General features: G+C 41.4%; 4 protein-coding genes across 8 annotated transcripts; 3 read left to right on the top strand and 1 right to left on the bottom strand.

Annotated features, from left to right (window-relative positions):
• The first annotated feature begins 1,531 nt into the window (after positions 1-1,531).
• LOC118783173 (dual specificity protein phosphatase 14-like) lies at positions 1,532-4,343 on the top strand. Of its 2 annotated transcripts, none has more exons than XM_036536906.1 (2): positions 1,532-1,597; positions 3,060-4,343. In XM_036536906.1, the coding sequence occupies exon 2, from the start codon at positions 3,065-3,067 to the stop codon at positions 3,578-3,580; it is 516 nt and encodes a 171-aa protein (XP_036392799.1). In that variant the 5' UTR covers positions 1,532-1,597; positions 3,060-3,064; the 3' UTR covers positions 3,581-4,343. The 2 variants fall into 2 exon arrangements, with proteins under 2 accessions (XP_036392799.1, XP_036392800.1); XM_036536907.1 differs by lacking the exon at positions 1,532-1,597 and adding an exon at positions 1,720-1,785.
• Positions 4,344-4,865: 522 nt separating this feature from the next.
• Positions 4,866-6,430, bottom strand: polr2d (RNA polymerase II subunit D). Its single transcript, XM_036536908.1, has 4 exons — positions 6,132-6,430; positions 5,697-5,877; positions 5,514-5,609; positions 4,866-5,328 (listed from the first exon to the last, which is right to left on the bottom strand). The coding sequence occupies exons 1-4, from the start codon at positions 6,208-6,210 to the stop codon at positions 5,250-5,252; spliced, it is 435 nt and encodes a 144-aa protein (XP_036392801.1). The 5' UTR covers positions 6,211-6,430; the 3' UTR covers positions 4,866-5,249.
• A 117-nt stretch (positions 6,431-6,547) lies between these two features.
• On the top strand, positions 6,548-14,140 carry LOC118783172 (integrin-linked kinase-associated serine/threonine phosphatase). 3 transcript variants are annotated; one of them, XM_036536903.1, is made up of 10 exons: positions 6,548-7,162; positions 8,497-8,598; positions 8,766-8,883; positions 9,499-9,605; positions 9,932-10,025; positions 11,124-11,211; positions 12,229-12,362; positions 12,500-12,619; positions 13,531-13,612; positions 13,772-14,140. In XM_036536903.1, exons 1-10 carry the CDS (start codon positions 7,120-7,122, stop codon positions 13,910-13,912), a joined length of 1,029 nt encoding a protein of 342 aa, XP_036392796.1. In that variant the 5' UTR covers positions 6,548-7,119; the 3' UTR covers positions 13,913-14,140. The 3 variants fall into 3 exon arrangements, with proteins under 3 accessions (XP_036392796.1, XP_036392798.1, XP_036392797.1); XM_036536905.1 differs by having other exon boundaries at positions 7,149-7,162; positions 8,497-8,561; XM_036536904.1 differs by lacking the exon at positions 6,548-7,162 and having other exon boundaries at positions 8,516-8,588.
• A 654-nt stretch (positions 14,141-14,794) lies between these two features.
• On the top strand, positions 14,795-24,942 carry zgc:162872 (BAR_ACAPs and ArfGap_ACAP domain-containing protein). Of its 2 annotated transcripts, XM_036536779.1 has the most exons (23): positions 14,795-15,187; positions 15,434-15,498; positions 15,695-15,752; positions 15,852-15,971; positions 16,127-16,180; positions 16,396-16,454; positions 16,899-17,082; positions 17,548-17,592; positions 18,175-18,270; positions 18,523-18,597; positions 18,972-19,075; positions 19,325-19,376; positions 19,601-19,701; positions 20,168-20,279; positions 20,526-20,719; positions 21,072-21,141; positions 21,566-21,660; positions 22,127-22,203; positions 22,832-23,010; positions 23,741-23,850; positions 24,203-24,313; positions 24,463-24,524; positions 24,687-24,942. In XM_036536779.1, exons 2-23 carry the CDS (start codon positions 15,446-15,448, stop codon positions 24,812-24,814), a joined length of 2,139 nt encoding a protein of 712 aa, XP_036392672.1. In that variant the 5' UTR covers positions 14,795-15,187; positions 15,434-15,445; the 3' UTR covers positions 24,815-24,942. The 2 variants fall into 2 exon arrangements, with proteins under 2 accessions (XP_036392672.1, XP_036392671.1); XM_036536778.1 differs by having other exon boundaries at positions 14,795-15,498.
• Positions 24,943-26,807: the final 1,865 nt, after the last annotated feature.

The following is a 26,807-nucleotide window of genomic DNA, read 5'->3' as shown; positions in this document are numbered from 1 at the left end:
GACAGCATTGGTGGTATTTAAAATGATGTATGGTCAGGTAATTAGGAGCTAACTGGGAACTCACTGATAAAGAGAAACATTTTTGTAGGAATACACTTGTGTTCTCTTCTTTGATCCTCTTCTCAGCTCTGTGCCCTGGTTAGCAGAAGGAAAAGAAGCGGGTATTTTGGTAGTTTGTCGGTTACTTTATACTATATCCTCAGACACATTTGCTATATCTTCAAACTTCTTTTAGCACCTACCAAGGCACTTAACATAACATATGACATGTTTTGTAATGACTTCTACGATCAGATTTGAGGAACAAGAGTTTTAGGTCTGACTGCTGTAGTCCTAGATGGGTGTACCATATTTATTTTGCCATAAAAAATTGCCACTGTGGCAAATCAGCTGCCATTGATTATAATAATTACACTGACAAAGATGATAGATTGAATACAGTATTAAACATATATCACATGATCAAGACTTCTAATTCTTTAAACATTATTTCACAGTACAGATCGGATTGTTCATTGCCCACCATCTAATTACACAGTTGTAGTAGATGGGTAGTTATTTTTGTCTTTGCTAGCTCTCATGTGGCGACCCACACCTATGACTACTGTAGTATTTTTACAGTTTCACAATTTTACAAACCTCCAGTTTCCAGTTTAGCTGTTTTGACAGCCATTATGAATGTGCAGTGATTCTTGAAAATTTGATATGCCCATTGAAGTCATACCTTGGTTTAGCACCTGAGATTATGTACTGAGTCATCTGCTTTGGAGACAGGATAATTGCCTTTGCAAGCAATTGAATTTCTAGTATTCTTGACATTTTCACACATTTGTCCTCAACGTGGGATTTCAGCAGCCCTACCACCCTGTAGCCTGGGCCATAGAAAAATACAGTGCCCCAGTGATGACGTATTTTGCCTAGAAGGTGCCGCCCTTTGAGTGAAACTTTAAACTGAGGTCATCAAAGTTCCCGTGGCGCTTTTCAAAAAAATGTGGTGTTAATTCAGGTATTTTGGTCAAATTACACAGTCCTTTGCGTTCCAAAAAATGCAATACAAATGATTTAAGTACAATAACAAAAATATACACTAGACAGAAGTTAGCGGTGGTGGATGCATGAGGGTATATTTAATCTGTTCTCACTCGTCTAGCACAACAGGTAGTAAGAAATAACCATGCTACTTGATCCATGCTACTTGATGTGCGAATAATAGATTTATGGTAAGTGTGTGCATCACTGACCAGTGGGTGGCACCATATGGCGTAAAAATGATTCCTTAGTCCCGAGTGGTGACATACACTTTCCATCGATATGGGACGCAATCCTCGTACAATTCCCTTTTGCCAAAAAGGTCAAATATCATGTCACAGATATTCTATTATAACCTGAGCCAGGAAATCTGAGTACTTCTAACTTCAACAATGGCAGACACAGAATTGTCAGTGTGACGCAGCCGTGACTCCAACTGATTGTGCAGTGGACAAAATAGGACTTAAAAGGACATCCGTGACGAAGTCACGTGACGCCAAAGCTGAACGTGTGTGAAATGTGAAACGAAACCAAATAAGAAACATACAAGCCGGATCGAGGAGTATATGTAAGTACTCGTGGTTTCGTGATTTTTGTGGGGTTTTGTGACCGGGTTAGTTGTAGCTATGTATCTAGTCTAGTGAGACGATATTGGCTGTCTCCGCTAGCTCATGTGACGTAACCGACGTTCGCTTAGACAGGCGAAGCACGACCAGTGCTTATGCTCTTCACTGGTGACAGTAAAGTGACCATGGGGTAAGAAGTAATGATAGTTATTATATTTTTCATTCACGGCGTAAATGTCTGCGGAGCTATATCACGTATCTCTTGCCAATTGAAAACAACGTAATTCTTCTAGTCTAGCTTTCGGTAAAGGTTACTGCATGCCGAGCGAGTTTGCACGATGGTTTACGCAGCCTGGGTTGCAAGCTAGCTAACTTAGCAATAAAAATGGTTACAAATCTAAAACATAGTGCCATATTATTCAGAAAAGGCTCACTTTAGTATACGTAACTGCTGTAGGTACCTAGCACTAGATATCTATATGGCAGTCCCCCATTTATGTTAATGAGCACTGATTGAGCACTAAGCTCCAATGATTCTTTCATAATAGGGATATTGTGCTCTTAATACTTTTTATAGCCAGCTAGCTGTCAAGCTTAAGATGAATTAATGCTCCCTCTCAGTAGGCGATATGAGGGGGGATGCTATCCCCCTTGTTAGCAAAATGACCAAAATGCATCCCCCTTGTTAACCTGCCATCCCCTAGTTAGCAGCAGAGAGAGTGCTGCGTGTGCATCTGCCATCAACCCCCCCGTTAAAAATGAACAAATCACCTACTGCTCCCTCTCAAACGGCCTTAAAACCGTTGTTTGTAAGTCGAATTGTGAGAACCAAACTGGAGCACATTATGAAGACATGCAGCAGTGTAGGATTCGATCATAGTTCATCATTTATGAACACCTCTACGAGCAAAAATGGGAATAATGGACATGGCTAATTTCTATGTTCGTCAAACAAATTTAGGAGTTCTTTTGGGATTTTTTTGCACTTATACGTTTACACAATTTGTTGGATACCCCGCCCCTTACATAAATTGATTATGCAGACAAGTATTTAGATTCATTAAGAGTAAATATTTGACCAGTGAGGCCTGGAAAAATCAGTTGAACCATTGCTTAAGTTGACAGAGCTACCTGAAATTTATGAGACAGATATTAGCCTAATAACAAAATACATGGTGCATAAAGAACTTTAGATCAAGTGGTGTAGACCGCAGACCTCAAAATGTTACAACTGTGCCTCATTCAGAGTGCTCAAGTTAAGAGCCAGTTGTACCAGCTGTCCATTTGGTTGAATGAAATCAAAAATGACTGTATAGTCATTGAACAGTTTCCTTGCAGCGAATATACATGCACTCCAGACCACATACATTTTCAGCATCAAAGTAGTATTTTAGGACTCTTACCTTTGAGAGTAATTTGTCCTGGAGTGTAGTTTGATGCTGATGAAGGTGTGCTTCTCCGCAGCAACAATGTCCGTCTCCCAGATCACCCCAACTCTGTTCCTGAGCGGTGCAGACGCTGCCCTGAACAAGGCGCTGTTGTCCCGAAGAGGCATCACCCTCATCATCAACGTCACTGTGGAGCTCCCGTGCGCAGAGCACCAGGGGGTGGAGTGCCTGCGCGTGCCTGTCTCTGACCGCCCGCACGCCCAGCTGGGTGAACATTTTGAGAGCATGGCGGACTGCATCCGCGGCAACCGGACAGGTAGCACGCTGGTCCACTGTGCCGCCGGCATGAGCCGCTCTCCTGCCCTGGTCATGGCGTACCTCATGAGGTACGAAGGGGTGACGCTGCGCCAAGCCCACGACTGGGTCCGTGACTGCCGTCCCCACATCCGCCCCAATGCCGGATTCTGGCGCCAGCTGCTCGACTATGAAAAAAAGCTCTATGGCAAGAACACTGTAAAAATGATAGCCACTCCGCTTGGGGTGTTGCCCGAGTCAAATATCTCAGAAGGGGACCCTGAGTGCTGCCTCAGTTGGTGATGGCACCCCCAGCTGCACCTCCTGTGGTGGACTCTGGCTTTTACTGCCATGTATGGACAGGACCCATACATTTGTAGCAAGACGTTTCTAAATCTGCACCTCTCAGGTTCAGCTGGACCTTCCTACCTCTGTGAACATCCTCCTCTTGAAGGTCAAAGATTTTTTGTTCTACTTGCTTTGTGTGGATATGCTGACCCCTCTTGTTGATGCTGACCATGGCATGGCACCACCAATGCTAGACTCATGCCCTTCAGATATTCCATTTAAGTTCCTTATTCCTTAAGTGCCTGTTAAACCACTAATTTCTTATTTCTGGTATTAATACTATATATACATGTATTCATTCTTACATTTTGCTACACTGATTCCCCTTTTCTGTAAATGCCAGTCTGAGGCTGTAAATATGTATTTGAAGAACATCCATATCCATCAACAACCCACAATCATGTGTTTCCTTTGCATAGTCAAAACAACTGTCTCAATTCTTCTGACAACTGGGTGATTTAGTGAGCACTATTAATGCCACCTACTAATTAGGGCCATAAAGGGTTGCAGCTTTGCTGCCAATTTTTAACAGTTCAAGGAAATTTCAGTGGTAGGCAATCTGGATAATTTTATGTTCAAGCTTTCTAAAGTATAGCTCTGCTGGCTGACCACACTGCTACACCTCTCCGTTTTGTTTAGATACACATATATTTGGTGGACTGTTCAGTCTCTGGTATGCAGATTAATTATAGCATAGTTAAGAAAAAGTGTCTATCCCTCCCACAGTCAAGTTATATTCAGTATTATACAGGAACAATATGTAGTCTTAATTTTAACATGGGACTCTGTGTGCTAATTAAATGTTTATGGACATTAATTCTGATCCTGTGAATTTTTCAACACCTTTTCTGGAAGATGTTGCAGAGGTTTCAAATAATATTATTTACACATTTTTAGACAGACCAAGCAACTACTCAACTCAACTACTCAAACATTTTAAATCTGAATAAGCAATCATTAGGGGGATTGTTAATGGTGAACATTTCATTCAAAGGTTTAAAGAATCCCTTGAGTGAAATAAGGGTATAACAATTACTAGTGGTTAGAGATCTGGAATTGTTCTCTCAAAGTGTAGCCATGAACAAAGTCTAGTACAGTGAATTGCTTCAATACACACAGAAGTATAAACATGTACTGTGCTATATGTTGGCCACACTAAATAAGGACGTACTCTAAGAAAAATAATTTAAAGACTGGTTTACAATTTACAGATTATATAATTAGAGTATAATGGGACATAACTATTTCACAATGGGTGACGAAGCAGTATTGTAAATTGTGTGTAGTAGACAACTGAAAGACAATTCCGTTACCCTTCAGAATTGCAAATACTGCATGATTAAACCAAACAAGGGTTTTATTGTTATTAGCAACAACTATTTCTACTGGTGTTTATTCCAACAATGGGGTGACAGAAAAATAAAATCAAGTTATCACTTATCACAGATGTATTTGTTCTGTACAGGAATGCATAACTTAAATGTCCACACATGGTCTGGTTTCATGTGTCATCCAAAAAAATCATCTGAACGCCAAGTGCCCATGTGGTATATAAAAGCTCATGAAGCCCCCTGATCTGAAAAGTAGGCTTTTTCAGATCAGAGGGCAAAACTGTGTCAGCTTCTCAATACTGGAAACTTCTCTTGGTCTGGATGTCATCAAGAATCTGCTGCAGCTCTTCATCCTCGAACCGTCCCTCCAAACTGCACAGAGAGCAGAGAAATGTTAAGCTGCCTCCCAATGGAAACTCAGAGTACCACACCACTAGAAAGTGAGACATTTCACGATGGCACTGTTTTTACACCCCTCTATCACAGGGAATACTGTCTATGCTTCCTCACCCCCATAGTGATGTGAGAACCAGGGAGAACAAATAGTAAATACTGACCTGGGGGTGAGAGCCTTGGCCTCTTCTGCAGCCTCTGGACACAGATTGGCCAGACTGGCAAGTTCGAATTTGTGGAGCTTCTTCTGCAGAAGCAGGCTGCGAAGGATGTTAGAATACCAATTAGGTTATAGGTTTCAACCTAAGGTTAAAAAAAACACTTAAACGTATCCACCACTGACTAACCTGCGAACGCTTGCGATAGTTTCTCTGTTCTTGAACCGGCTGAAGCGAGCTGTGTAGTTCAGCGTTTTCATGAACACCTCTGACAGCTCCTGCTCGTCTTCTGCGCTCTCATTCTGTTGCTTCCGATGTTCTAGAAGCATGTGGACCTCCGAATTCAGCAGCGTCTCCGCATTCTCGAATTCTGTGGAAAAACGCAGAGTATTTCACCTAATTTCTAAAAACAACCTTACCAATCCAGCTAATGATGTGCGCAGACCCATCGCTGCTTGGAGTAACAAGTTTGCTAGCCATTTTAACAGTGGCTAGCTAAACTACTTAAGCTACTTAGCGAAGATATGTTGAGGTTAAATCATTGTTAACAATCTATTAATTAAGATAACAATTCAACGTTAATATGAACACGGACAGAGCACAAAAATTAACTAATTTGCTAACCTTTAGGAAAATTAAGCTGTGATGCGTCCTCTTCAACATCACCGACATGAGCGGCTCCAGAAGCGCCTCCTGTCGCCATACTTCTTAAACAAGGATGGATTTTTGTTTCTCTTATCTAGCGTGTACAATCACCAGAGTAGTTTTACAGTCCCCTACAACTAACCAGCAGCAACTAGTTACCGCATGCTAAATAAAATAAAGTAAATAAATAATACTGCCTATTAAACTATCACTTCCATGCCACTTCGAACCAATGTTCCACAAAAATGCTAACAGTCGCGTCAAGCCAAAGAGTTTAACAAAACAAACGCCCCTTGGAGGGTAGTTGTAGCTAAATATCACAACAGCGCCTCTGTTGGCTGGAGGACTCATGACGACCAAAATAAATTAGCCACTACTTGCTAGCAAACTAGATCGCAACTATTGGACCACAGGGAGGTCTCGAATCAGCTAAAATAGCTAGCTAGCGAAATGGATCATTTCTGTTAACCGATATTCCGACCCATAACTGCGTGCCTCTAAAGAAGTTTATGCTGAAAATTGCTCATATTGTGTCATAACTGTTAGCTATCTACCTATAGTTTCGTTACGCGAGAACATAGCTTGCTAACTTAAAGATAGTCCTCTCATAGTTAGGCTGGCTAGCTAGCAGCTAACGCTGCAAACATAGCTAGTTCAGGGCTATCATTAGCCCGGTCGCTATCGTGCTGCTACAAGGCTGCACACCAGACAGGAAGGATTTTTGGTTGGATGTCGTGAATTCTAACTCAGTAGAACTAGCTAGTCTGATGGCTAGTATGCTAACAAGACCTTAACGATTATTTGATCGTTCCCTGCCTGATAATTCTTTATTCAAATTGATGAACGGTTTGCTGGCGCGCCATCAACAGAAAACTCGTCGTTGAGCCAATTAGCTAGCCAGCTAGCTCGCTGTTGTCTTAGATTCCCAGTGCCTGCACTCGAATTAACGTTAGCTAGCGTCGCACAGATGGATTTATTTGGCGATCTTCCTGAGCCAACACAAACAGCGGGTAATTTTCTGAAAATGTTCGGGTTTTCACAGATAACAAACATTGACAAGCTCGTTTGTCTTCTGTGCTTCTTGTTATTTGCTAGCTGGCTAACCTAGTTGCTACAGATTCAAAGTTCTTACTTCACGTTAGATAGTCAGCTAATAAATTAAATGTTCAACTGCAATGCATTTTCTTTTGTCTAGCTAACTAACTAAATGCTTATTGCAGAAAGGTGTATGATTGTGTTGAGGGGTTTGTAGCTGGTTCTAGTTAGCTAGCCAGCTAATTCGCCTAATTGATCAATATGTAGGCTGGCTAGTTAGCAAGTAGGCCTCAACAGGTTCACCACGAAGTCTCCGAGGCGCATGAAATTTAGTTAGCTACCATAAAGATCGAGTTAGCTACCGAAACATCGAGGCAAAGACCGTTTATAAACGTCTTCGTAAAAGTCTTTGATATAGTTAGCAAACCAGTAATAACAAGCACATATCCTAGCTAAGTTGCAGTGTCTCGTACCGGAGGAAACGACCTGCAATACACTAGCTAGCAACATGTGTTTGGCTTTGATAACTAGTTAAGGCTTTAAATGGACGCAGAAAAAATGTGTTAATCTTCTAAGATGAAAACATTGGCAATGAAATGTCAGAATGTACCAGAACATAGTAAATGCACCCATTAATATTAGCCTGTTTGTACTAAAATGCAGTGCAGGGGTGGATAAAAGAAGCAAAGCATTGCTGTAAGGTGCTCCCTCAAAATAAGATGGGGAGAAAGTTGGAATTAGAATTTTGAACCAAACCCATCATTGAAATGGACAGTTCCATGCAGAAATATGTATATATGCATATATGCATTGCTACGTTTTTAAATCTCAAGTGTTGATAATAGGTCCGTATAGGCTCCATGCGTATAGTATGCACCTGCTGAGGTTTACGAACTACCAGCGTTTAACTACATCTACCTACTTGGGCATTCATTTTCCTAAAGTTGTCAGTGCCCTAATAGTTTGCTGTCAAAATAGCATATTCTACACTTTTTTCACGATTTTAATATTTGAGAATACAATTGCTATAGTTCTTATTACAGTAAGCCACAGAGCATTGTGTTTTTTTTTTTTTTTTTTAATTTATGGTATACCAACTATGTTTCAACTTTGTATAATTTTATGTTAGCACAGTTCCCCCAAAACAGGTGTTTTGCATGCAGTGCGAAACAAGGTTATTTTCAGTTTTATGTGTCCAGATTGAGTTCTGAATTACATTTACTGCTGTGAACTGGTCAAGCTGGCCTGTTTAGGGATACCACTCCCTCCCTGATCTCATGGTTTATGCCTTGCTGTCTGTGTCCTACAGGGGGAGGTAAGGAGCAAACTTCACAGCTGGTAGTGGAGGAGCGAGGCGAAAAGAGGAAACGCGAGGTGACGGAGGAACTGGAGGAAAAGAAAGTTTGTAAAGGTTTTCAGACACTTCCACACCAATATGTATCACCTGTAAAGGCTTTCAGCTATTTCTACACCAGTATATAGTGCCTGGAGAGATTTTCAGATGTTTCCACACCAATACACATCAGCTCTGTATGCTTTGGGCAGGTGTTTTATAGGTCTCTGACTGTGTGTTCACAGGCCTGGCAAGGCTTCAAGGGTATGTTGCAGCACGCCGAGGTGAGAGAGAAGAGATGCAGGATGCCCATGTCCTCCTGCCTGACTTTAGCACCTGCTTCCCCTCTATGCCTCCCCAAGTGTGAGTGGCTGCTCTTTACATAGTGCTCTGCTGTGTACATGCTGGTATGGGGTAATGCAAGGAGTTGTGTAAAATTTATGTAATTGGAACTTGGATATGACAGTTGAAGGTTTGTGAAATGTGCATGGTGCTACTGTAGGTTTTTCTAGAACAGCTTGAAGCAAGTCAGGCTCTGTAATTGAGGGGTTTGGGTAGCATGCTTCAAAAAGCAAATGTTTTACTGAAAAATGTATGTACTTTTACTGTGGATTTTAGTCAGCCCCAATACCCCTAAAAGAAACCATCCAAAAAGCTGACATTTATTTAGTGATAATAAAACTAGCATGCATATTGGTCATTTTGTTGGTACTAATAGAGCATCACTATGTAAATATAATCTGTGAGAAAAGTCTTAATCATGGTGCATCCCAGCATGTATTCAGTGTGGAAGCTGATTATGTTGTTAGAGTTAGGAATGTTGTTGAATGGTGTGGGATGATCACTGTATATTTCAGTGTGACTAACATGGTAATCCTGCTTTATCTCAGTCAGAGTGATGATCAGTGTGTGTTCTATTTTAGCGAGTAATTGTGCTGTGTGTTTCATTGTGGCTGATTATCCTGCTGTGTGTTTCAGCTCTCGTCTAGCCTATTTTGCCGTGTTTGATGGTCATGGGGGCTCTCGCGCCTCACGCTTTGCTGCAGAGCATCTCCATAAAATTTTGGCCCAAAAGTTTCCCAGAGGTGAGCCCAAGGAGGAGCAGCAGAGACTTCCTCCACTAGAGGGTGCAGCTGGTCTAGCATACATGACTTTTTATTGATGTTTCAGGATTTTGTTATTAACAGAATGTTTTTTTATCATGAAAGGCAAGTGAAGTAGCATAAAATTCAAAACCCAGGTTAATTAAGACCGGTGGATATTGTGCGAGTGAATGCTGTGTGTAGTCCCTCTTTCCGCTTCCCAGGATTCTGTACTTACTGAGAATGTGTAAATGATGATCATGTCTAGCTTTCATCTTGTCTGATATGACATAATTTGATTGATCAACTAATTCTGTCACCTCTTGTAGGTGAGGTGGAGAACTTGGACAAGCTTGTGAAGAGGTGTTTGCTGGACACTTTCAAGCAGACAGATGAGGACTTTCTCAAGCAAGCCTCCAGCCAGTAAGTACTGAGTATGCCCCATGTGCACTTTCTTCAGTGCACACTCGTCCAAGACATGTGTCCGGAGACTAAGACTAAGAATGGGTGGATTTCATTAGCCAGACTCAACTACAACTTGACGGCCCCCAAAGGACACAGGTCTGTCTAAATAATAGACTTGTCTTTCCATTAAATTATCTATAGGTGCTGTTGATTTCAGAAGGATGTCAGAGGTCAACCCATTTCATTTTCAGTGACCTGGCTGCTTTGAGTTATTCATAGTCAGTTGTACCCGGAGATGCCTTAATGTCACCTGCAGCTGGCTGTTAGTGGAAATGGCGTTAAGTGACATTACGAGCATGGCCGTGTCATCTTAAATTGAGCCTGGTCAGTAGAAATGAGCCAGTTGCATCAGTATGCTGTGTAGCATCAATTCTGCAAGACTGGAATTATCCTCTGGCGTGTCTTCAGGAATCAGTACTGTCCAGAGAAGGGCAATTTATTCTGTTTATAAATAAATGACTGTTCTCAACAGCAGTGTTCAAAACTGTCTCATTCCCTTGCAGTCATTCACTGTGCAATAGTGTGTGTGTGCAAAAGTTATAATAAAGTGGTACTTTAATTTTATTGATTTATATAACTTTTCCAGTGCTAAGTATATGTAGTAGGTTGTTGAAAGGTGAGCTTTCATTCTGTAAATGGCAGTCTGAGGCTGTTTACAATAGTGTGGTGGAGAATATTTACATACATTTGAATATTGCTAACAAGCTAATTTTCTGATGAACATACCCACAAACTGCTGAAGCCTATAGGATATATTGCTAGGATTTTTAGTAGGACCTCCCATCCAAGCCTTTTTTGTGAAAATGAATTGTATCAAGTGCTCGCACTACAATGTGTAGTTTTTGAAATATATTTGTCTCGATGTAAAAATAACATATGTACACTGATCTATGTCCCATGGACTGTATCACTTATATGAGATGCTGATACTGGTTGTCTTAGTTTCACTAAGTGTCAATACCTTGAGGGTAGTGCTGTCCACCATAGCCAAAGTCTGACAGACTATGGAACTGGAAACTGCATTACAGGGCTTTTGGGTTGTGTTGTGTTACACAGGAAGCCAGCCTGGAAGGATGGTACTACAGCCACCTGTATGCTTGTGGTGGATGATATGTTGTACGTAGCTAACCTTGGGGATAGCAGGGTAAGTGTGTTGCTGTGAGGAGCTGCTTATGTTGCTGTCATGTTGTTAAATTATGGTCTTGCAAGATGGTTGAAGGTTATGCATCCAACTATATTCTGTGTTGTGCAGATCCCACAATTCACTCTAAAGTTATAATAATATACACCAGCTCAAAATTCTTGTGCCAGTACATGGATAACATTACACAGAGAGAGTCCTTGATAGGCTTTTAAACAAAAGAAAAAAGGCAGGTTATGTCAATCTCTTTTTAATTGCTGCTTATGCTGTTCTTACCTCTGAAATAAAGGACCACCATCTCCCGTTTTGATACCTATTGCTTTATAACAGAATGAGCCGTACTATTAAAGTTATTGTCAAGACAAATGAACTCATAATCGCTGCAAACAGTGTTGCACTACTGCTCAGGAAAAACAAAAATGACAAGGCACTGGGTCAAGACTAGTGATGACCACACTCCTTTTTATGAAGTTTTATAGGAGAAGACTTAATGGCAAAAAGGCTGCAGTTGTGATCTCCAGAACCAGTGCACCACAGTGTCACTTCTTTTCTGTAAATTCTGTGTTCAAACAAATATTGTAGCTTTGATCCCTGTGCATCCATTTGCATATATTAGGTTAACACTGCCATCAGGTTTTGCTTAGAGACAGTGAATCATGTGCAGTTCTTCAGAGCTCACTCTGGTGTAGAAATAAACCTAAATGTACCCAAAATGAAATGGATATAGAATAGATTTTAAAATTTACAATTAGATCATAGGTTGTATTGATTGCATTACAGTACAGTGCATTGAACTGTTTTATCCCAGTTCCCATGTACAGTCTGCATAAAAAAATGAAAGGGGTTTGTATTTGATTATGCGTGTGATTTACTAATAAACTCCACTTTAGTGCCCTGTTGAGTTACGACTTCTAAATGATGCAGTGCAGTACCATGGTTACCTGTACAGTCTTGTATGAACTTAAGGGCACTGAAGTAATCCAATCTAATGTTGTGGTGCTGCTGTGATGTTGATCCAAGGCGTTGCTGTGCCGGGTGGAGCAGGATGGGCAGGACGACAGCAGGAAGTGTGCCACTCTGGCACTTAGCAAAGAACACAATCCGACCTGCTATGAGGAGCGTATGAGGATCCAGAAGGCTGGAGGCACTGTCCGGTGCGTGAGGGGGTGCTCACACAGATGTGCGGGAGAGTAATAAAGCCATGTATGGCTTATAACATTTGCATGTTGCAGTACTGAGATGAGCATATGAATATGAATATGAGCATCGTGTGCCCTGTGTGTTGCTTTAGGGATGGACGAGTTCTAGGTGTGCTGGAGGTGTCCCGTTCCCTGGGAGATGGGCAGTACAAGCGCTGTGGGGTGATATCTACACCCGACCTTCGACGATGTCAGCTCACACACAGTGACAGGTTCGGCATTGTTTGTATCCCTCTGTGGCTTAACACAGGAGCAAGCATGCCTTTTTCCTCTTAGCAGCACAATACAGGGAGATAAAGCCTGTTAGAAGAGCCATTCTCCCTTCTGCCTCTTCCGTCTCTATATGTGGTATTCTCCAGGAATTAGAAAGAGTAAATGTGCTTTCCTCTTAGCTGTTATTTTAGTGAAATTACGTTTGTTAGACTTGTGGAAAGTAGCAAAAGTAATCCACTATGCCTGAAAAAAATCATGAAATGTTCATTTGTATATTTTTATTCTACAGTGAGAAAAATACATGTGTGTGTATGCTGATAGAGCTTACAAACTAGCATGTATATGGAGCCACTCTCAAAAGTGAATAGTGACTGGTATTTTCTGCCAAGAATGTTGGCAAGTGTTTTTTTTTTTTTTTTTTTTTTTTTCCTTGCAGACCCAAAATGTTCTTAAACTAATGACTATGAAGTATTTACCCCTAAAATCTCAACTCGGATGTAAACCTGTTTGACGGGAATTTGACCGTTGTAAAACTAAAAATAATCCATTTATAACTGGCTTCCTTGTGTAATGACCTTAAAGTGCATCCTGCTGTATAAATGTTGCTGAATTTTGGCAGTTCTAACAGTCTACAGCAGAGCATCGGCTATTTCTGGCTTCCATCTACAGCATAAAATGACAGCACAAACCTACTGTCAAATTAAGAGCGCTTAGTAGGAAATCAAAAGACTGACTGCTCTGTCTTCGTAATGTGCTTTATACTTTGTGTTCTGTTGTTCTGTAATGATGTGTTGCACCGTGTCTCTTGAGAAACAGATTGAGAAACATCTTTATCCTCAGTTTGTAAAAATGAAGACAGGAATACACAGGGGTCACTTGATGTATTGATTTATTTCTATGTGTCTGTCAGGTTTGTCATTCTGGCCTGTGATGGGCTGTTCAAAGTGTTCACGCCTGAGGAAGCTGTGAAATTCGTTCTCTCTGTTCTGCAGGTAGGGTATGCATCTCGTTTGAGGAGGGACAATGTCAAGGCCGCTGAGAGGATGAAAGTGTGTGTGTGTGTGTGTGTGTGTGTGTGTGTGTGTGTGTGTGAGAGACCTATGTGAGATCCATTGTGAGTGTGTGACAGACCATGTTCTCCTCTCCCTCAGGATGGGACAGTGGAGTGGAAAGAGGGACAAACTGCAGAGGAAGGCCGCTTTGAGGTGGCCTGTCAGCGGCTGGCCAGCGAGGCTGTGCGACGTGGCTGCGCAGATAACGTTACTGTCATACTCGTGTCTGTCCATTTCTAAAGAGCAATATGTCTGACCACTGCTTTACCTGTTAACTTGTCTGTATACCCCTCTACCTCCTGTCTACATGTTAATGAGTCTACTTTTCTGTTTACCTGTTTCCATTCTGCATGGTGGACCCACCAGGGAACAAAAATGAAATGCCTGCTCTGCCTAGCCCAATGAAATGTTGTCAGTATACAGTATGTGTAGACATGTTTTTGAAAGAGCGATTTTGTTGTTTTCTAAGGAAAAAAAAATATAATTTCTAACAGGCAAAAAGCAGACTTTTGTTGAAAAGAATTTCCTCAGAGTCAAATGTTTGACAGAAGATACCTGCTTTTCTGGAATAAAATTGATCACTTTGTTTTACATCCTTTCTGAGTTTGTATTTTTTTGCAAAATGCAAATTGGTAAGATGACATTTTTGCAGAAAATGATTTTTTTCAGTTTGGTGTGGTATTTCCTACATGCAATTAAATGTTTCTACTCATAAAAGTTATACAGTAGTACCAGTTGTCATGAATAGATTTTAATTTGTATTATGTATTATTTTCAATGTAACATAAATTGGAAAATAGAGATGATCCATTTGTATGGTACCAGAATACCGAAATTACTTGCTTACCAGGCATAGATGAGGTATGAGATTATGACTGGATGGCTGTGCTATCCTCGGACTAATTATGTCGCAGTCGCTTAACCTCAAGCAATGACCAGCACTTTTATTTTGAAAAATAAAAGACGGAAGTGTCTTTTCATAACCAATAACGTCCGCAGTCAGACGGACCATGGTCTGTGACATAGCCAATAACAATGTACCTGTGACAGGAAGGCGAGCGTCATTGGTTAAGACAATCAATGTGTGGAGGGTGAAGCATTTCACACGCTGCCGGACGGAATAAGGAGTCTCCTTTTCCGAGAAGGCGATTAAGGCATAGCTAGCTAACCAGGCTAACTAGGTCCGGAAATTTCAATGAAGTCGTCCGCCACCTTGCGTGCAAGCCGAGACAACTGTCATTTTTCAGGGTCTGACAACAGCTGGGAGCTCAACAATTTAATGAAGACACGTAGCTATACTAGTAGCTAGTAGAGGATGTGAAAATAGCAGAAGCTCATAACTTATGTAAGTTAGCTAGCAAGCTAGGGGACTCTTGATAGCCTTGAAATATTGGTAACGTTCCCTAGCATATGTTTGCATATAATGTCGCTGGTTACCTAGCTTTCCAACTGCAACACTGTAGATACCGTTACACGCGACGATGTCGGTCTGCAGATGCATTTGCGGAATAACAGGTTAGCCGAATAGTTAGCTAGCCATTGGTGAGAAATAGGAAAATATTGTCAGCTATCTGTAAGCATAGGTTAGCTACCGTAATCAGTGTCCATAGCAGTTGATGGTCGCTAGATAGCTAATTGTCAATGTGTATGTGATGTAGCTAAACATCTTCAGCAAGCATTAGAAGAGACGCCCATTTGCTCCTACTGTGTCACTGTCACAAAATTATATTACATTTTAGCTATTTTCATACTGCTGTTTAGTAAGTTGTTCAAATGGATTCGTTTCTGGACTTTGAGGAATGCATCAGAGACTCACCGACGTTCAGGTTGGTATGAATACGACTCGCTAGCTCCTAACTGCATAATTTAATCGATTGATTTAATCGACCGATTAATCTATTGGGCTTTTTTAGAATAGAGTAGATTTAGGACACACTGTCTTCGACAGTGACGTAAAAATCAGTAACGTTGTATGACAATAGGGGTAATTCATTTGTTCATTCTGCTGGGTTTGCTTCACAGGGTGACACTGGACCACTGTGAGGCTGAAGTGGCGGAGCTGGAGAGTCGGGTGGAGAAGGTGAGGACAGGATTGTGAGTAATAAGGGTGTGGGAAGGGTCAATGATATGGAACATGCTCTGTACCATGTTTTGTATTGATGGGTGTGGTCTCTCTCAGGTGATGAAGTTGTGTAGTAGGATGGTGGAGGCTGGGCAAGCATACAACACAGCCAATCAGCTGTTTCTGACTGGGCTGATGGAGTTCTCCACCTACCATCGGCAAGACAGCAGCATCATGGTAGGGAGCAATGGGGTGTGGAGGGGGGCACAAGGCAGTGGTGGGGAGAAGGGGGTTGAGGTATGGGATATGTTGAAGAGTGGAAGAAGAGGCGATAGGTGTGTTAAACTAGAGGGGACAGAGTGAGAAAATGTATGTATTCTATGTATTCTTAGAACTGCCTGCTTCAGTTCAGCCAGGGGCTCCAGGAGATGATCCAGTTCCACACGGTGAGTACAAACAAAATGGTGTTTTGAAGTTTGAAATAATTCATCTACCTTAAATGTAGGCAGCAAACAAGTTTACAGCCCTTTATTTGTATTTGTGTCTGATCTTTGAGTGATGGCTTGCTCATGGAATGTCATTAGCTTCTATCAATAGCTTGTAGTTTGGCATGTGTGCGTGCCTGGGTGTCTTTAGTTTCATCGTTCCCTTTGATCTGCAGATGCTGTTTGACCAGACACAAAGAGCCATCAACCAACAGCTGAACAACCTGCTCACACAGTATGTTCTTGCACACTTGCACATACTGCATATTCATACACACACACTGAAATGTTTTGCAGTTTTGCATACTAAAAATATCAAGAAATAACAATGTTTAAACAAAAAGAAGAGGCTCAGGTGTACAGCTACTAGCTTAATCCATATGAAGCCTTTATCCTGTCACCCATTCCAAAATCATCAGGTTTAGTGTTTTTGTGGGTTATTCAACATTTATAGTTACACAGTGGTGTTATCTATTCTGGGTGTAAATACCGCAATGCGGTTCCCCCTTTCCAGGGAAAAGGCACAAGGAAGTGGCTAAGACCATACAGGTGATAATTAGTGCAGGATCTTTTTATATTTATAAGCACCAACAAGGATCTGGCCTTCAGGTATCTGACCATCTTACTGCAGGTGACTGTGGGTCTTTCCCCTCACACGACCATGGGTGTGTCTCTGCAGGTTTCTGCCACAGGTTCGTGAGACACGGAAGGAGTTTGTGCGGATTGGGGAAGACCTGGAGATGGCTGCAGTGAAAAACGCTCAGGTTCCCCGCCATAAAGCCACTGACGCAGAGAGAGCCAGCCATTTGCTGCTTGCCACACGCAAGTGTTACCAACACTTTGCCCTGGATTACTGTCTCCAGGTAATTATAGCCTGCATCTAGCTATGGATTACAGGTAGACAAAGCTACCTGTTGTGTGTGTGTGTGCATCGAGCAGTTTTTTTTATTCCAGCAGGATGTGCTTTGAATATCACAGGCGTACTGACATTTTTCATCATAGCATATCAACCTTATTAAACATATACATTCTGATTTGCAATAACTGTGTAGTGTTGGATTTTTCCATGAGGAGATGACTTTCTAGCGGGCAGTGTTTGTCAGCTCTCTGATTGTTAGACAATACCAATCTCACCAAGACATTTGATGAGATTGTTGGTCATTTTGTCTGTGGAAACAGGACACCAGTTTTACACAGGAAAAGGAAGGAGTGTTAGCACTGCCGATAACACACTACAGCCCTCTGGAAAATGCAGTAGTATGTGTTTTTAAAAAAGTGTTTAACCACATCCTTGTAATTTAATTTTGATATTTTTGTTTTTTTTTCAGTTGAATAATTTCAAGGCTCAACAGAAGCTGGATATCCTAAACTCTGTGAGTAATTACTTCCCAAACTGACTGTTTACCAACTTTAGACCTGTGGGAGTACATACTCTTAAATGTAAGTTACAGGATTCTGATATTTTGCAATCCTTCAAAGGCTCCAAATTATACCCAGTTAGGTCAGAAATACAAAATATCAACTGTATGACCTAAACCTTAGAGGGAAGATTACTGTGTGACAGTAATCAGAAATGTAAATGTTGTGGGAGAACTGCAGAAAGTACTGCATTTCTTTTTGTTAACTTACTTGGTATTCATCAGCATCTTAAACCAGGACCACTCTGGGTATTGTATGGCTATTATCGCTGCAATATGAAAGTCTACAATGACAAAATTGATTTTATGAGTCCTTATTTTAATTTAAGGAGCTCTTAAAAGTCATGGAAAAGTTATTGATTTTGATATACAGGTAGGTGTGTGAGACCTGAACTTATGAAGGATGTTATGATGATATGCATATATAGGTCATAAATGAGGATCCCGAGCTTCTCTGGATACTGAGCAGGCCTGGGACACAATGTTCCCTGAGCTGGAGGATATAGTAGGAATAGTCCCTCTCCTATGTTGTTTCAGATATTTTCCTACTTCCACGCCCAATACACTTTCTTCCACCAAGGCTATGACCTGATGAGGGACCTGGAGCCCACCATGAAGACCATGGCCTCACGGGTGAGTCAGAGAAGGCAGCCTTGGGAAGGACTTCTATTTGAACCTGGTCTTCTCAAGTCTTCTGTGCCCTTCTTTCTGGTCTTAACAAGCCACAGACACAACTCAACCACAGCTCCCTTATTGACCAGTAAGCCCGAAAGAGTGGCATTTATGTGAGGGATTATGTAGTGTGAAATGGGATAACTAAGTGTATGGGAGATGCTAGTATTAGTGGATTGGGTGGCTTACTGACAAATTGTGTATTTTCAACAGCTTGCTCTGCTTTCCACTGAATGCACAGCCAAAAGGAAGGAGATGGAGAATACTCATCTTCTTGTCCAGCAGAGAGTGAGTTTCACCACTCAGTGTCTACAGTCATTATTGTTCAGTGTTCATCTGGGAATATAGTGTATAATCTTTGAAGCACTGCAGTACACCGTGTTTCTAATATTAATACTTGACAATCCAGCAGGACAGTGTGATCATTAGGATTGATTAATGTGAATATGATCATTGGGACTGATTAGTAAGAGTGTGATCATTAGGACTGATCAGTAAGTGTATGATCATTAGGATTGATAAGTGAAAGCATGCTCATTAGGACTGATCACTAAGGGTATAATGATTAGGACTGATGAGTGAGGATATGATCATAGAAAATGACCAGTGAGAGTATGATCATTAGAATTGATTAGGAACTGAGTTCCTGTGGTGTGTTTCAGGATGCCTCAGGAGAGCCTATGGTCATTGGTTGCCCTGATACCGATGTAGCTATTGAAGGCTACCTATTCAAACGCTCCCGCAGAAAAAACAAGACCTGGAAGAGGTATGTTGGAGAGTGCGTTGTGGGTCAGAAATGATAAGGAAGAAACCTATACAGTACTACTACCTGTGCAAGCACTAAACCTGGTTAGGGAAACTATAAATTTGCAAAAAAATTTCCCTGTACAGTAGAACAAAAACACAAAAGTGTTAATGTTGGTCACAAAAACTATGAAGAAGGTTAAAGTTAGTGTTCCTCTCACATCTCTCACTTCTCTCTCTCTTGTCTTTTTCTCTCTCCTTCTCATTTAAGATGCTGGTTTTCTATAAAACACAACCAGCTGGGGTATTCCAAATCACACAAGGTAGGGCTGTCTCAGGCACATTGATGTTGTGCTCGGTCAGTGTTGTATCACCTCATCAGCTTTTTGCACTGTGTGTGTTTGGCCATGTGTAAGCCATGTGTAAGCCTGTGTGTGAGCTCATTGAAGGCTCTATGTGTATTTGGGGGTACAAGTGTGTTTGATTGTGTTTGTGGCTATATGTGTTTTGGTGGGTATGACGTTTAATGAGAGACTTCTCTATTTAGGAGGAGGTTTCAGTCCTGTTTGATGACCTCAGACTGTGTGCTGTGAAGTCTCTGGACAACACTGACCGCCGCTTCTGTTTCGAGATTGTGTCAGTTCAGAAGTAAGAAATTTACACTTAAAGTAGCTTATGACATGTAATTGTCATTTTATGGAAAATGTGCTTTCATGTTTCTGTTTTACCTCCAAGTAAAATTAATAAGAATATTATCATGTGTGTATGGGTGGCAGTTTGGCTTAGTGGGTAAGGAACTACCCTTTCTACCCTTACCCTTACCCTAACTAACACTTTCTTTGTCTTTTTTTGTAGAATCTTTAGATACTTAATTGGATGATATGCAAAACTGAAGCTACTATAAGTCACCTCAGATGAGGCATCTAAAAATTATTTTGGAGAAAAATCAGAGATTAAAGCCATAATCTTATGAAATGATTTTGTGTCTAAAAAATAAGGGCATTTCTCATTTAAGCTCCTATCAAAACTAATGAAGCAGTGTATGCTAGATATGCAAATGCGTCAGGATATCTTGAGAATAAATGACATGTCAGGCCTAAACCATCTCTCTCAGGAGCTGTGCACTGCAGGCGGACTCTGAGGAGCTGAGGCAGGCCTGGATCAGTGCTGTGCAGGGAAGCATTGACATGGCGTACCGCGAGAAGGGGGACTCCCAACAGCGCACAGTAAGGCAAACATCGGACACTGTCACTGAGACACACAGAGACTTAGCGACAGTGAGGCACACTGATATTAAGACAAACTGAGACACAGTGATCCTGAGACATGCTGGGACTAAGATACGGTGACACTGAGACGGGTCTAAGATACGCTGACAGTGAGACACATTGGGACACACTGACACTGAGATTAAGATACAATGAGGATGGGGCACACTGAGACTCAGATATGTTTCTCTGTTGGGTTCCCAGGCTGCAGAGAGGCCACTTGATGCAACGTCCCCCCTCCCACAGCCATCCCCACCCCTCCCTCAGCCTCCTGCTCTGGGCGTGGCCTTCCAGGGATCCGGGAACCAACAGTGCTGTGACTGTGGTGAACGGGATCCACGCTGGGCTAGCGTCAACCTGGGCATAACTATGTGCATTGAGTGCTCTGGGATCCACAGGTACTGCCTTCTCATCGAGCACTGAATGCGTACTGAATGCTGTGGCATCCATAGGTACTGCCTTGACACTGAGCACAATATGTATTGAGTGCTATAGCTTTGTCTGGTACTACTTTCTGATTGTAAGGTTCAGGGGCACATAGTATGTCCTAGAAGAGGGGGAAGACGTCAGGGGTCATAGTTGGGCAGTGTGTGTTGGGGTGGGGGGGTTTAGGAAAAGGTTTTGGAAGTGGTGATGGGTTCGGGTGGTTTTGAATATCTTCAATTTCATTAACATGTGAGGTTAAGATGAATGCAAGTTATGGAGATATAGCTGTAGTTAACACTGCTGTAACATTGTGGTTGCTGATAGGAGTCTTGGAGTTCATCTCTCCAAAGTGCGATCTCTCACACTGGACTCGTGGGAACCAGAACAACTGAAGGTAATGGAGATTTAACCTTTCATTCAGTGTGTCTGTGGGCTTGTAGAGGTAGGGAGAGACTAAGCAGACACCTGTAATGATCATGTGACTGCTGAAGGAGCCAAAGTCAGAGTTGAAGGACTGTACGGGTTTACCCACATGCTAATTAGAGGCATACGGGCAGACTCAGATTTTGAGCAATCTTACATAAGTCTCTACAGCATGTGCCTTTAAAGTATAATACAAATAGAAATGAAGGCGGTATGTCACAAACTGAAGTTTTAGTGCCATTTGTTTTCATGTGAATTTGTATTTGGGCTTTAATATAGCAAGATAATTGAGATGCATTTACGTATTTAATTTGAACTACCGTCTTGAAATCTGTGAGTTTTTCCTTCCCTCTTTGGAGTGGTGCTGATGTTTGTGTCTTCCTTTTCCTTCATAGTTGCTGTGCATTCTGGGTAATGATGTTATCAATGGGATCTATGAGGCACGTCTTGCCGACCAGGGGAGGGTGAAGCCCAGTCCAGAGAGCCTGCGGTAATGTCTCCTCACTAGTTATTATTATGGCTCACGCTCAGACAAAAAAAGGCATAGTAAATTTGCAGGGACACTTTTCAAATTAAAAGTGGGACACCATACATACATTACAAGGAAATATTGTCATTCCTGTTTGAAGTCTGCCAGCTGCCTCATTTCTCCTTTCTTCACCCTCTTTGGCCCTGGCAGACTTTTAAGTGTACTCTTTAATTTCAGCTAATCAATCTACAGCTGTTTCACTTGCAGAGACCAGTGAAGAGGGAATCCATGCAGCTGATGATCTTTTGTGGATATATATATATTTTTTAGAGAGAGGGAGAACTTTTTTATGAGGAAACAGCAGATTCTGTCCAAGAATTTCTGCATCTGCCACTCACTTCCTCTGTTTATAGACTTGATGATCTCACTTCCTGTTCTGACAGAGCTGATGGTCTAACTTCCTATGTTTAAATTGTCGCTTTTCCAGCCAGGAGAAAGAGCTGTGGATCAAAGAAAAATATGTGGAAAAGAAATTTGTGAAGGGAGCTGTCACTACACCCACAGGTACCAGCATGACATAAAATGTATTTAATCAAAGACTACTAACACAATACTTTAAAAAATTGTTTTGCTTGTTCTTTGCAGCATGGCTTTGTATATGTGCTTTTATAGCCCATTAACCAGTGTACAGGTTGCATGCTAATTTTAGGGGGAATATGTGTGGGGAAAAAAATACAAGGCAAATACGTCAGATTAAAAGTCACTGCAGTTCACTGTAGCGTTCAGACGAGGTGAATTTAAGAAAACATATGTATTGAAATTTTGCATATATTTTATTTTAAAACGTAGACTTTTCTACCATGCATGTAATCATGATTTCAGAATGTAGGTTTTGGAAAAGGAAAAGGCGACCCACATGGCATAGCAGTTCAGGGGAGTCAGTTAAATGTAACCTCTGTCCTCCTAGCTTAGGTGTTTGCTCAGCCAGTACATTACACTGTAGATGACAGGGTCTTCCTTATCAGCCCAGTAACCTCATTTGCCCCGCAGTGATCTCAGGACAGTACTTTCGCAGAACATTAATTTCCTGGAATCTATGTATCCTGCTGAAAAAACTGTTGTGAGTTCAAAGCCCTCATACAGCTATGTGTGAGGTCATAGCACTTAGAGTCCCTTCATGTTTATGTTACAGAAGCTGGAGACACAGAGGCTTCAGTCAAACAGAGGGATGCTGCGGGGCGACACCTTTACCAAGCTTCAGAGCAGGGAGACCTTGTGTCTATGGCAACTGCGCTGGCTGAGGGAGCAGAGGTAAACTGGAGCCACCCAGACGAGGAAGGCCGGACCGCTCTGATAGGTGCAGCACGTGGGGTGAGTGTCCCTCCAGGAAGGAAGTGAAAATATTCTACTTCTTCTTTCTTCTTTTGTGTAAACACACTAATAGTGATCTACAATTATACTAATTTTCTACTATTATATAATTATTGTAGTAATAATTAGTTTTATAGTTGCATTTGTTCTAATTAGCAGTATTCAACTTACACTGTTTTACTTCCAGAACTACTGGTTTTAGCATGGGTCTGGTCACATTCCAGTCGTCATGTTAATAACATTGTAATTATATTATTTTCATTGCAACCCTTATTCATAGATATATTCCATATGGTATTTTAGCCACATTCTGATAACCAGTCTTATGACATTGTAGTTTCATTTATCTTACATCTCAGTTTATATTCAAACTACATTCTGATCACACCACAAGTGCATTTTTGTATTTTTACTGATTCTTGTAATTATTTGGAGGGTGCAAGAAGTGTTTGAATGAATATATGACACTAGTAAAATGAGGATGGGGTGGGGATCGGCTGCTAGCATCGCAGAGTGACGTGAATCCAGTAGACCCAAGGCTCAGTAGCACAGCTGGAAGAACATGCATTTGGCATTTCTTGAAGTATGGGGAGTTACGTTGATGTCTTATCTGAGTATAACTGGAGTTGTTGTCGTTTTTCCAATGCTCTGTCACGTTACGCACCTGGCGTGGAACAGGTGCTCGAAAAGCGTAGTTCTGCCTGTTAAGAGATGGAGTTTGTGTCTGCAGGGCTCGCTGCTGGCCTGCGAGTTCCTGCTGCAGAATGGAGCAAATGTCAACCACCGAGACCAGCGAGGACAAGGGGCACTGCATGCTGCTGCTACCTGTGGCCACACAGGGTAAGAGTCGCACGCTTTTACTGTGGGGCTTACACACAGTCAGGTACCAGAACCTCTGTTGTCATTCTGTCCTTGAGTACCTTGTTTGAACGCTGGATTGCTTCATTGTAAATGACTAGTAACCCCCGAGTGTTTCCTTGATGAGTCTGGAAAGCACAGTGGTTTTAAGGTAAGTTTCAGAGTGATGTTTTTTGGCCCCTCATCCCCTCAGGCCTTATTTTGATCTTGCCATATCACAAACTTATAGGCCTTACTGAGAGCTCAAGAAGGAACATCTAATTTCACCCAAGCCCTAAGCCTGGCTCCTGTTATACAGTCTTGGTCTTTCTGTTCTCTCTCCTGCCCCCTACAGACAAGTATGTTTACTACTGAAGAGAGGAGCCAATCAATATGCAGTTGATGAGAGAGGCCAGGACCCGCTCGGCATTGCCATGGAGACAGCCCACGCTGATATTGTTACATTGTAAGTAATCCTGTCTGTTTTCTGGACAACAGCAAATAAGCAGAGTGAGGAGCATTAGTTATGTGCTTTGCTGTGTGTGTGTGTGTGTGTGTGTGTGTGCGCGCGGGTGATCGTGTGAGATCAGACTCATTGCATTTTTTTTCAAACAGGCTACGGATGGCACGAATGAACGAGGAGATGAGAGACTCCGAGGGGGTCTTTGGAACTATGGGTAAGGACTGAATGGCCCTCTGTCTTTGGTACTTCCCACCCACGTATAACATCATAATGTGCACCCTTCACAGTACAATTTCTGTTAACTATGGGAAAACTTGGGTATGCTGCCCCCTGCTGGTGATGTATTTATCTACTACTCTGTTTTTTTTTTCCACAGGAGATGATGAGACATTCCAGGATATCTTTCGTGATTTCAGCAACATGGCCTCTCATGACCCAGAAAGACTGTCCCGGCGGCGGTTCAGCAGAGAGAGGGTGGAGGAGGGGTCTGAGGAACAGAATTAGTGTCAGGGTTCTGGAAGGGAGGGGCTGAAGAGTACTGGAGTTCTCTGTTGACCGTAGGTTGAAGGCTCATCTGGCATTCAGCAATTTTAGAATTTCCCTGTTCATGGAGCACTCTACCCCATGAGGTTCCATGCCATGCAAGCTTGTCATAGGGCCATACCCCAAACCTGTCGCTGAGCACTCTGACCCAAACCTGAGAAAGATGAATCCCAGGCCCACAATGCACTGAACTTCTGTGTCTCTGTTTCAGATGTTACATTGCTTACTTTTACTGACTCTTCAGTTTTGTGAAGTCAGCTACATTTTGGTAGAAGTAATAGCAAATATATGAATGGAGACCTCTACATACAGTGGGACCAGGTGCTTGGTGTTTTATTGTGCGGCTTTTAGTGTCACACCAAAGCTGAAGGAGTGAACAAAAGTGTTAAAGGGACAAAAATGATATTTTTTGTAACAGTGTTTTATTTCAGAATACTAATGATGGCAATAAAACAATACTAATTGAAAACTTTACATTTGCATACATGTATTCTACTTTAGACTATAAATGTCTTATTAATGTAATAATGTAATAATTATTCATTTCTTGAAGAAGAATACGTTCATTGAAGGACATACACCATTTACAGAACTATTTTTCAGTAGGTGTTCTCAATGTCCATACAGGATGCTGTGTTTCATAATGAAACTGGGAGATTGATTGGACCATGTCAAACACAACTTCACCAGCTTACTGAAATGTGTTATTATAAACTACACAAGTAAATGCTTCTCACTATATAAATCAGTTCTTGCAAAATAAAGAACATTTCATTAATGGCCAACTTAAGAAAAAAGACATGCTCCCAGAAGATAATCCATCAAGGAAAAGATTCGACAAGACAGAGAAGTTATAGCCACAAAAGAACCCCCACCCAAAAAGATTCTTTACCTCTTGATTGCTACTCTCTGCTCTCAGAACAAATGGAGATGATAAGACAGACAAGCTCTCATCAATGGAAAAAGAAATAAACAACCGCCATAGTCCTAAGAGGAGATGGTGGGAGGCAATTTTACACAAAAGAAGAAGAAAAGATGGAAAACATGCTGTTCTCACAAACCCATCAATCGGAGAACTTGACAAACTCAGTGTAAGCTACTCCACAGTTAACTCACAGTCAACCAATAAAGCTGTAACTTCATTTTGTACCAACTCTCCAAAGGCACCTTGACATAAAGATTACAAAATAAGATTTTAAAGAAAGATATGCCAGTATTGTATATTGACTTTGAACAATTCATGTGTTGTTACATGCTCCTTTCAAACACTGGGTGGTAAAGCTATTTCATCTGATTTTTAAAAAATATAAACAACAGAAGAATACAAAGCTGTATTGAACCTGATGAGTACTCAACATTCTGTACACGGAAAAGCACCAGTCAAAGACTGAAAAATTGATCAGATCATGCCACTAGAGTTGCCAAACAGGTTTACCCTCACAGCTCCTGTGGTCTTTTAGGGTCTTTCCCCTGCATCATGTATGGAAAGCTCTAAGTACAAGAAAGATACAAGATTTTGTGGCAAAGTCTGAAATGGAAAAAAAACAACCAGACAGATTTAGCACCAATTAGAAGATTGATTTAGGATATTCATGTGTAGGAGAGTCCATTAAAATCTGTTTACTGTATATTCTAAAACATACAAAGGTGCTATAGCAACACTCAACAGGTCAACTGAAAACATTTGAGGTCAAAGAGAGAACTTTATTCATCATGATGTAAAAGCCTCCAAAACTAAAATCATATTAGACAGTAGCCAGCTCTGATATTTTGTGAAGATTTTGCCATCTGACTTGCACTATGTACCTTTGGTATTGTTATACATCAATATTCCTCATCAGTAAGGCCTATCACAGCAATATTATTTGAATGCAATATCAAAGGTGGTGTTCTCTACTACCTTCATCATTAACATAAGATAGCGATTTGTCACTTTGGTTAGTAAACTGGATTT

Source organism: Megalops cyprinoides, chromosome 9 (genome assembly GCF_013368585.1).
Source record: "Megalops cyprinoides isolate fMegCyp1 chromosome 9, fMegCyp1.pri, whole genome shotgun sequence".
NCBI classification, from domain to species: Eukaryota; Metazoa; Chordata; class Actinopteri; order Elopiformes; family Megalopidae; genus Megalops; species Megalops cyprinoides.
The sequence above is the reverse complement of the archived record's forward strand: the minus strand, read 5'-3'. Positions and strand labels throughout refer to the sequence as shown.

Bases quoted from the DNA above. Each gene is read 5' to 3' on its own strand.
- LOC118783173 (XM_036536906.1), top strand. From the start codon at position 3,065: ATGTCCGTCTCCCAGATCACCCCAACTCTGTTCCTGAGCGGTGCAGAC.
- polr2d (XM_036536908.1), bottom strand. From the start codon at position 6,210: ATGGCGACAGGAGGCGCTTCTGGAGCCGCTCATGTCGGTGATGTTGAA. The intron at 5,878-6,131 runs GTTAGCAAATTA...GTTTTTCCACAG, and splicing joins ACAGCTTAATTTTCCTAAAG to AATTCGAGAATGCGGAGACG. The intron at 5,610-5,696 runs GTTAGTCAGTGG...CATCCTTCGCAG, and splicing joins ACTATCGCAAGCGTTCGCAG to CCTGCTTCTGCAGAAGAAGC.
- LOC118783172 (XM_036536903.1), top strand. From the start codon at position 7,120: ATGGATTTATTTGGCGATCTTCCTGAGCCAACACAAACAGCGG. The intron at 10,026-11,123 runs GTAAGTACTGAG...TGTGTTACACAG, and splicing joins CTCAAGCAAGCCTCCAGCCA to GAAGCCAGCCTGGAAGGATG. The intron at 11,212-12,228 runs GTAAGTGTGTTG...TGTTGATCCAAG, and splicing joins CTAACCTTGGGGATAGCAGG to GCGTTGCTGTGCCGGGTGGA.
- zgc:162872 (XM_036536779.1), top strand. From the start codon at position 15,446: ATGGATTCGTTTCTGGACTTTGAGGAATGCATCAGAGACTCACCGACG. The intron at 19,377-19,600 runs GTAGGGCTGTCT...TTCTCTATTTAG, and splicing joins GGTATTCCAAATCACACAAG to GAGGAGGTTTCAGTCCTGTT. The intron at 24,525-24,686 runs GTAAGGACTGAA...TTTTTTCCACAG, and splicing joins GGGGGTCTTTGGAACTATGG to GAGATGATGAGACATTCCAG.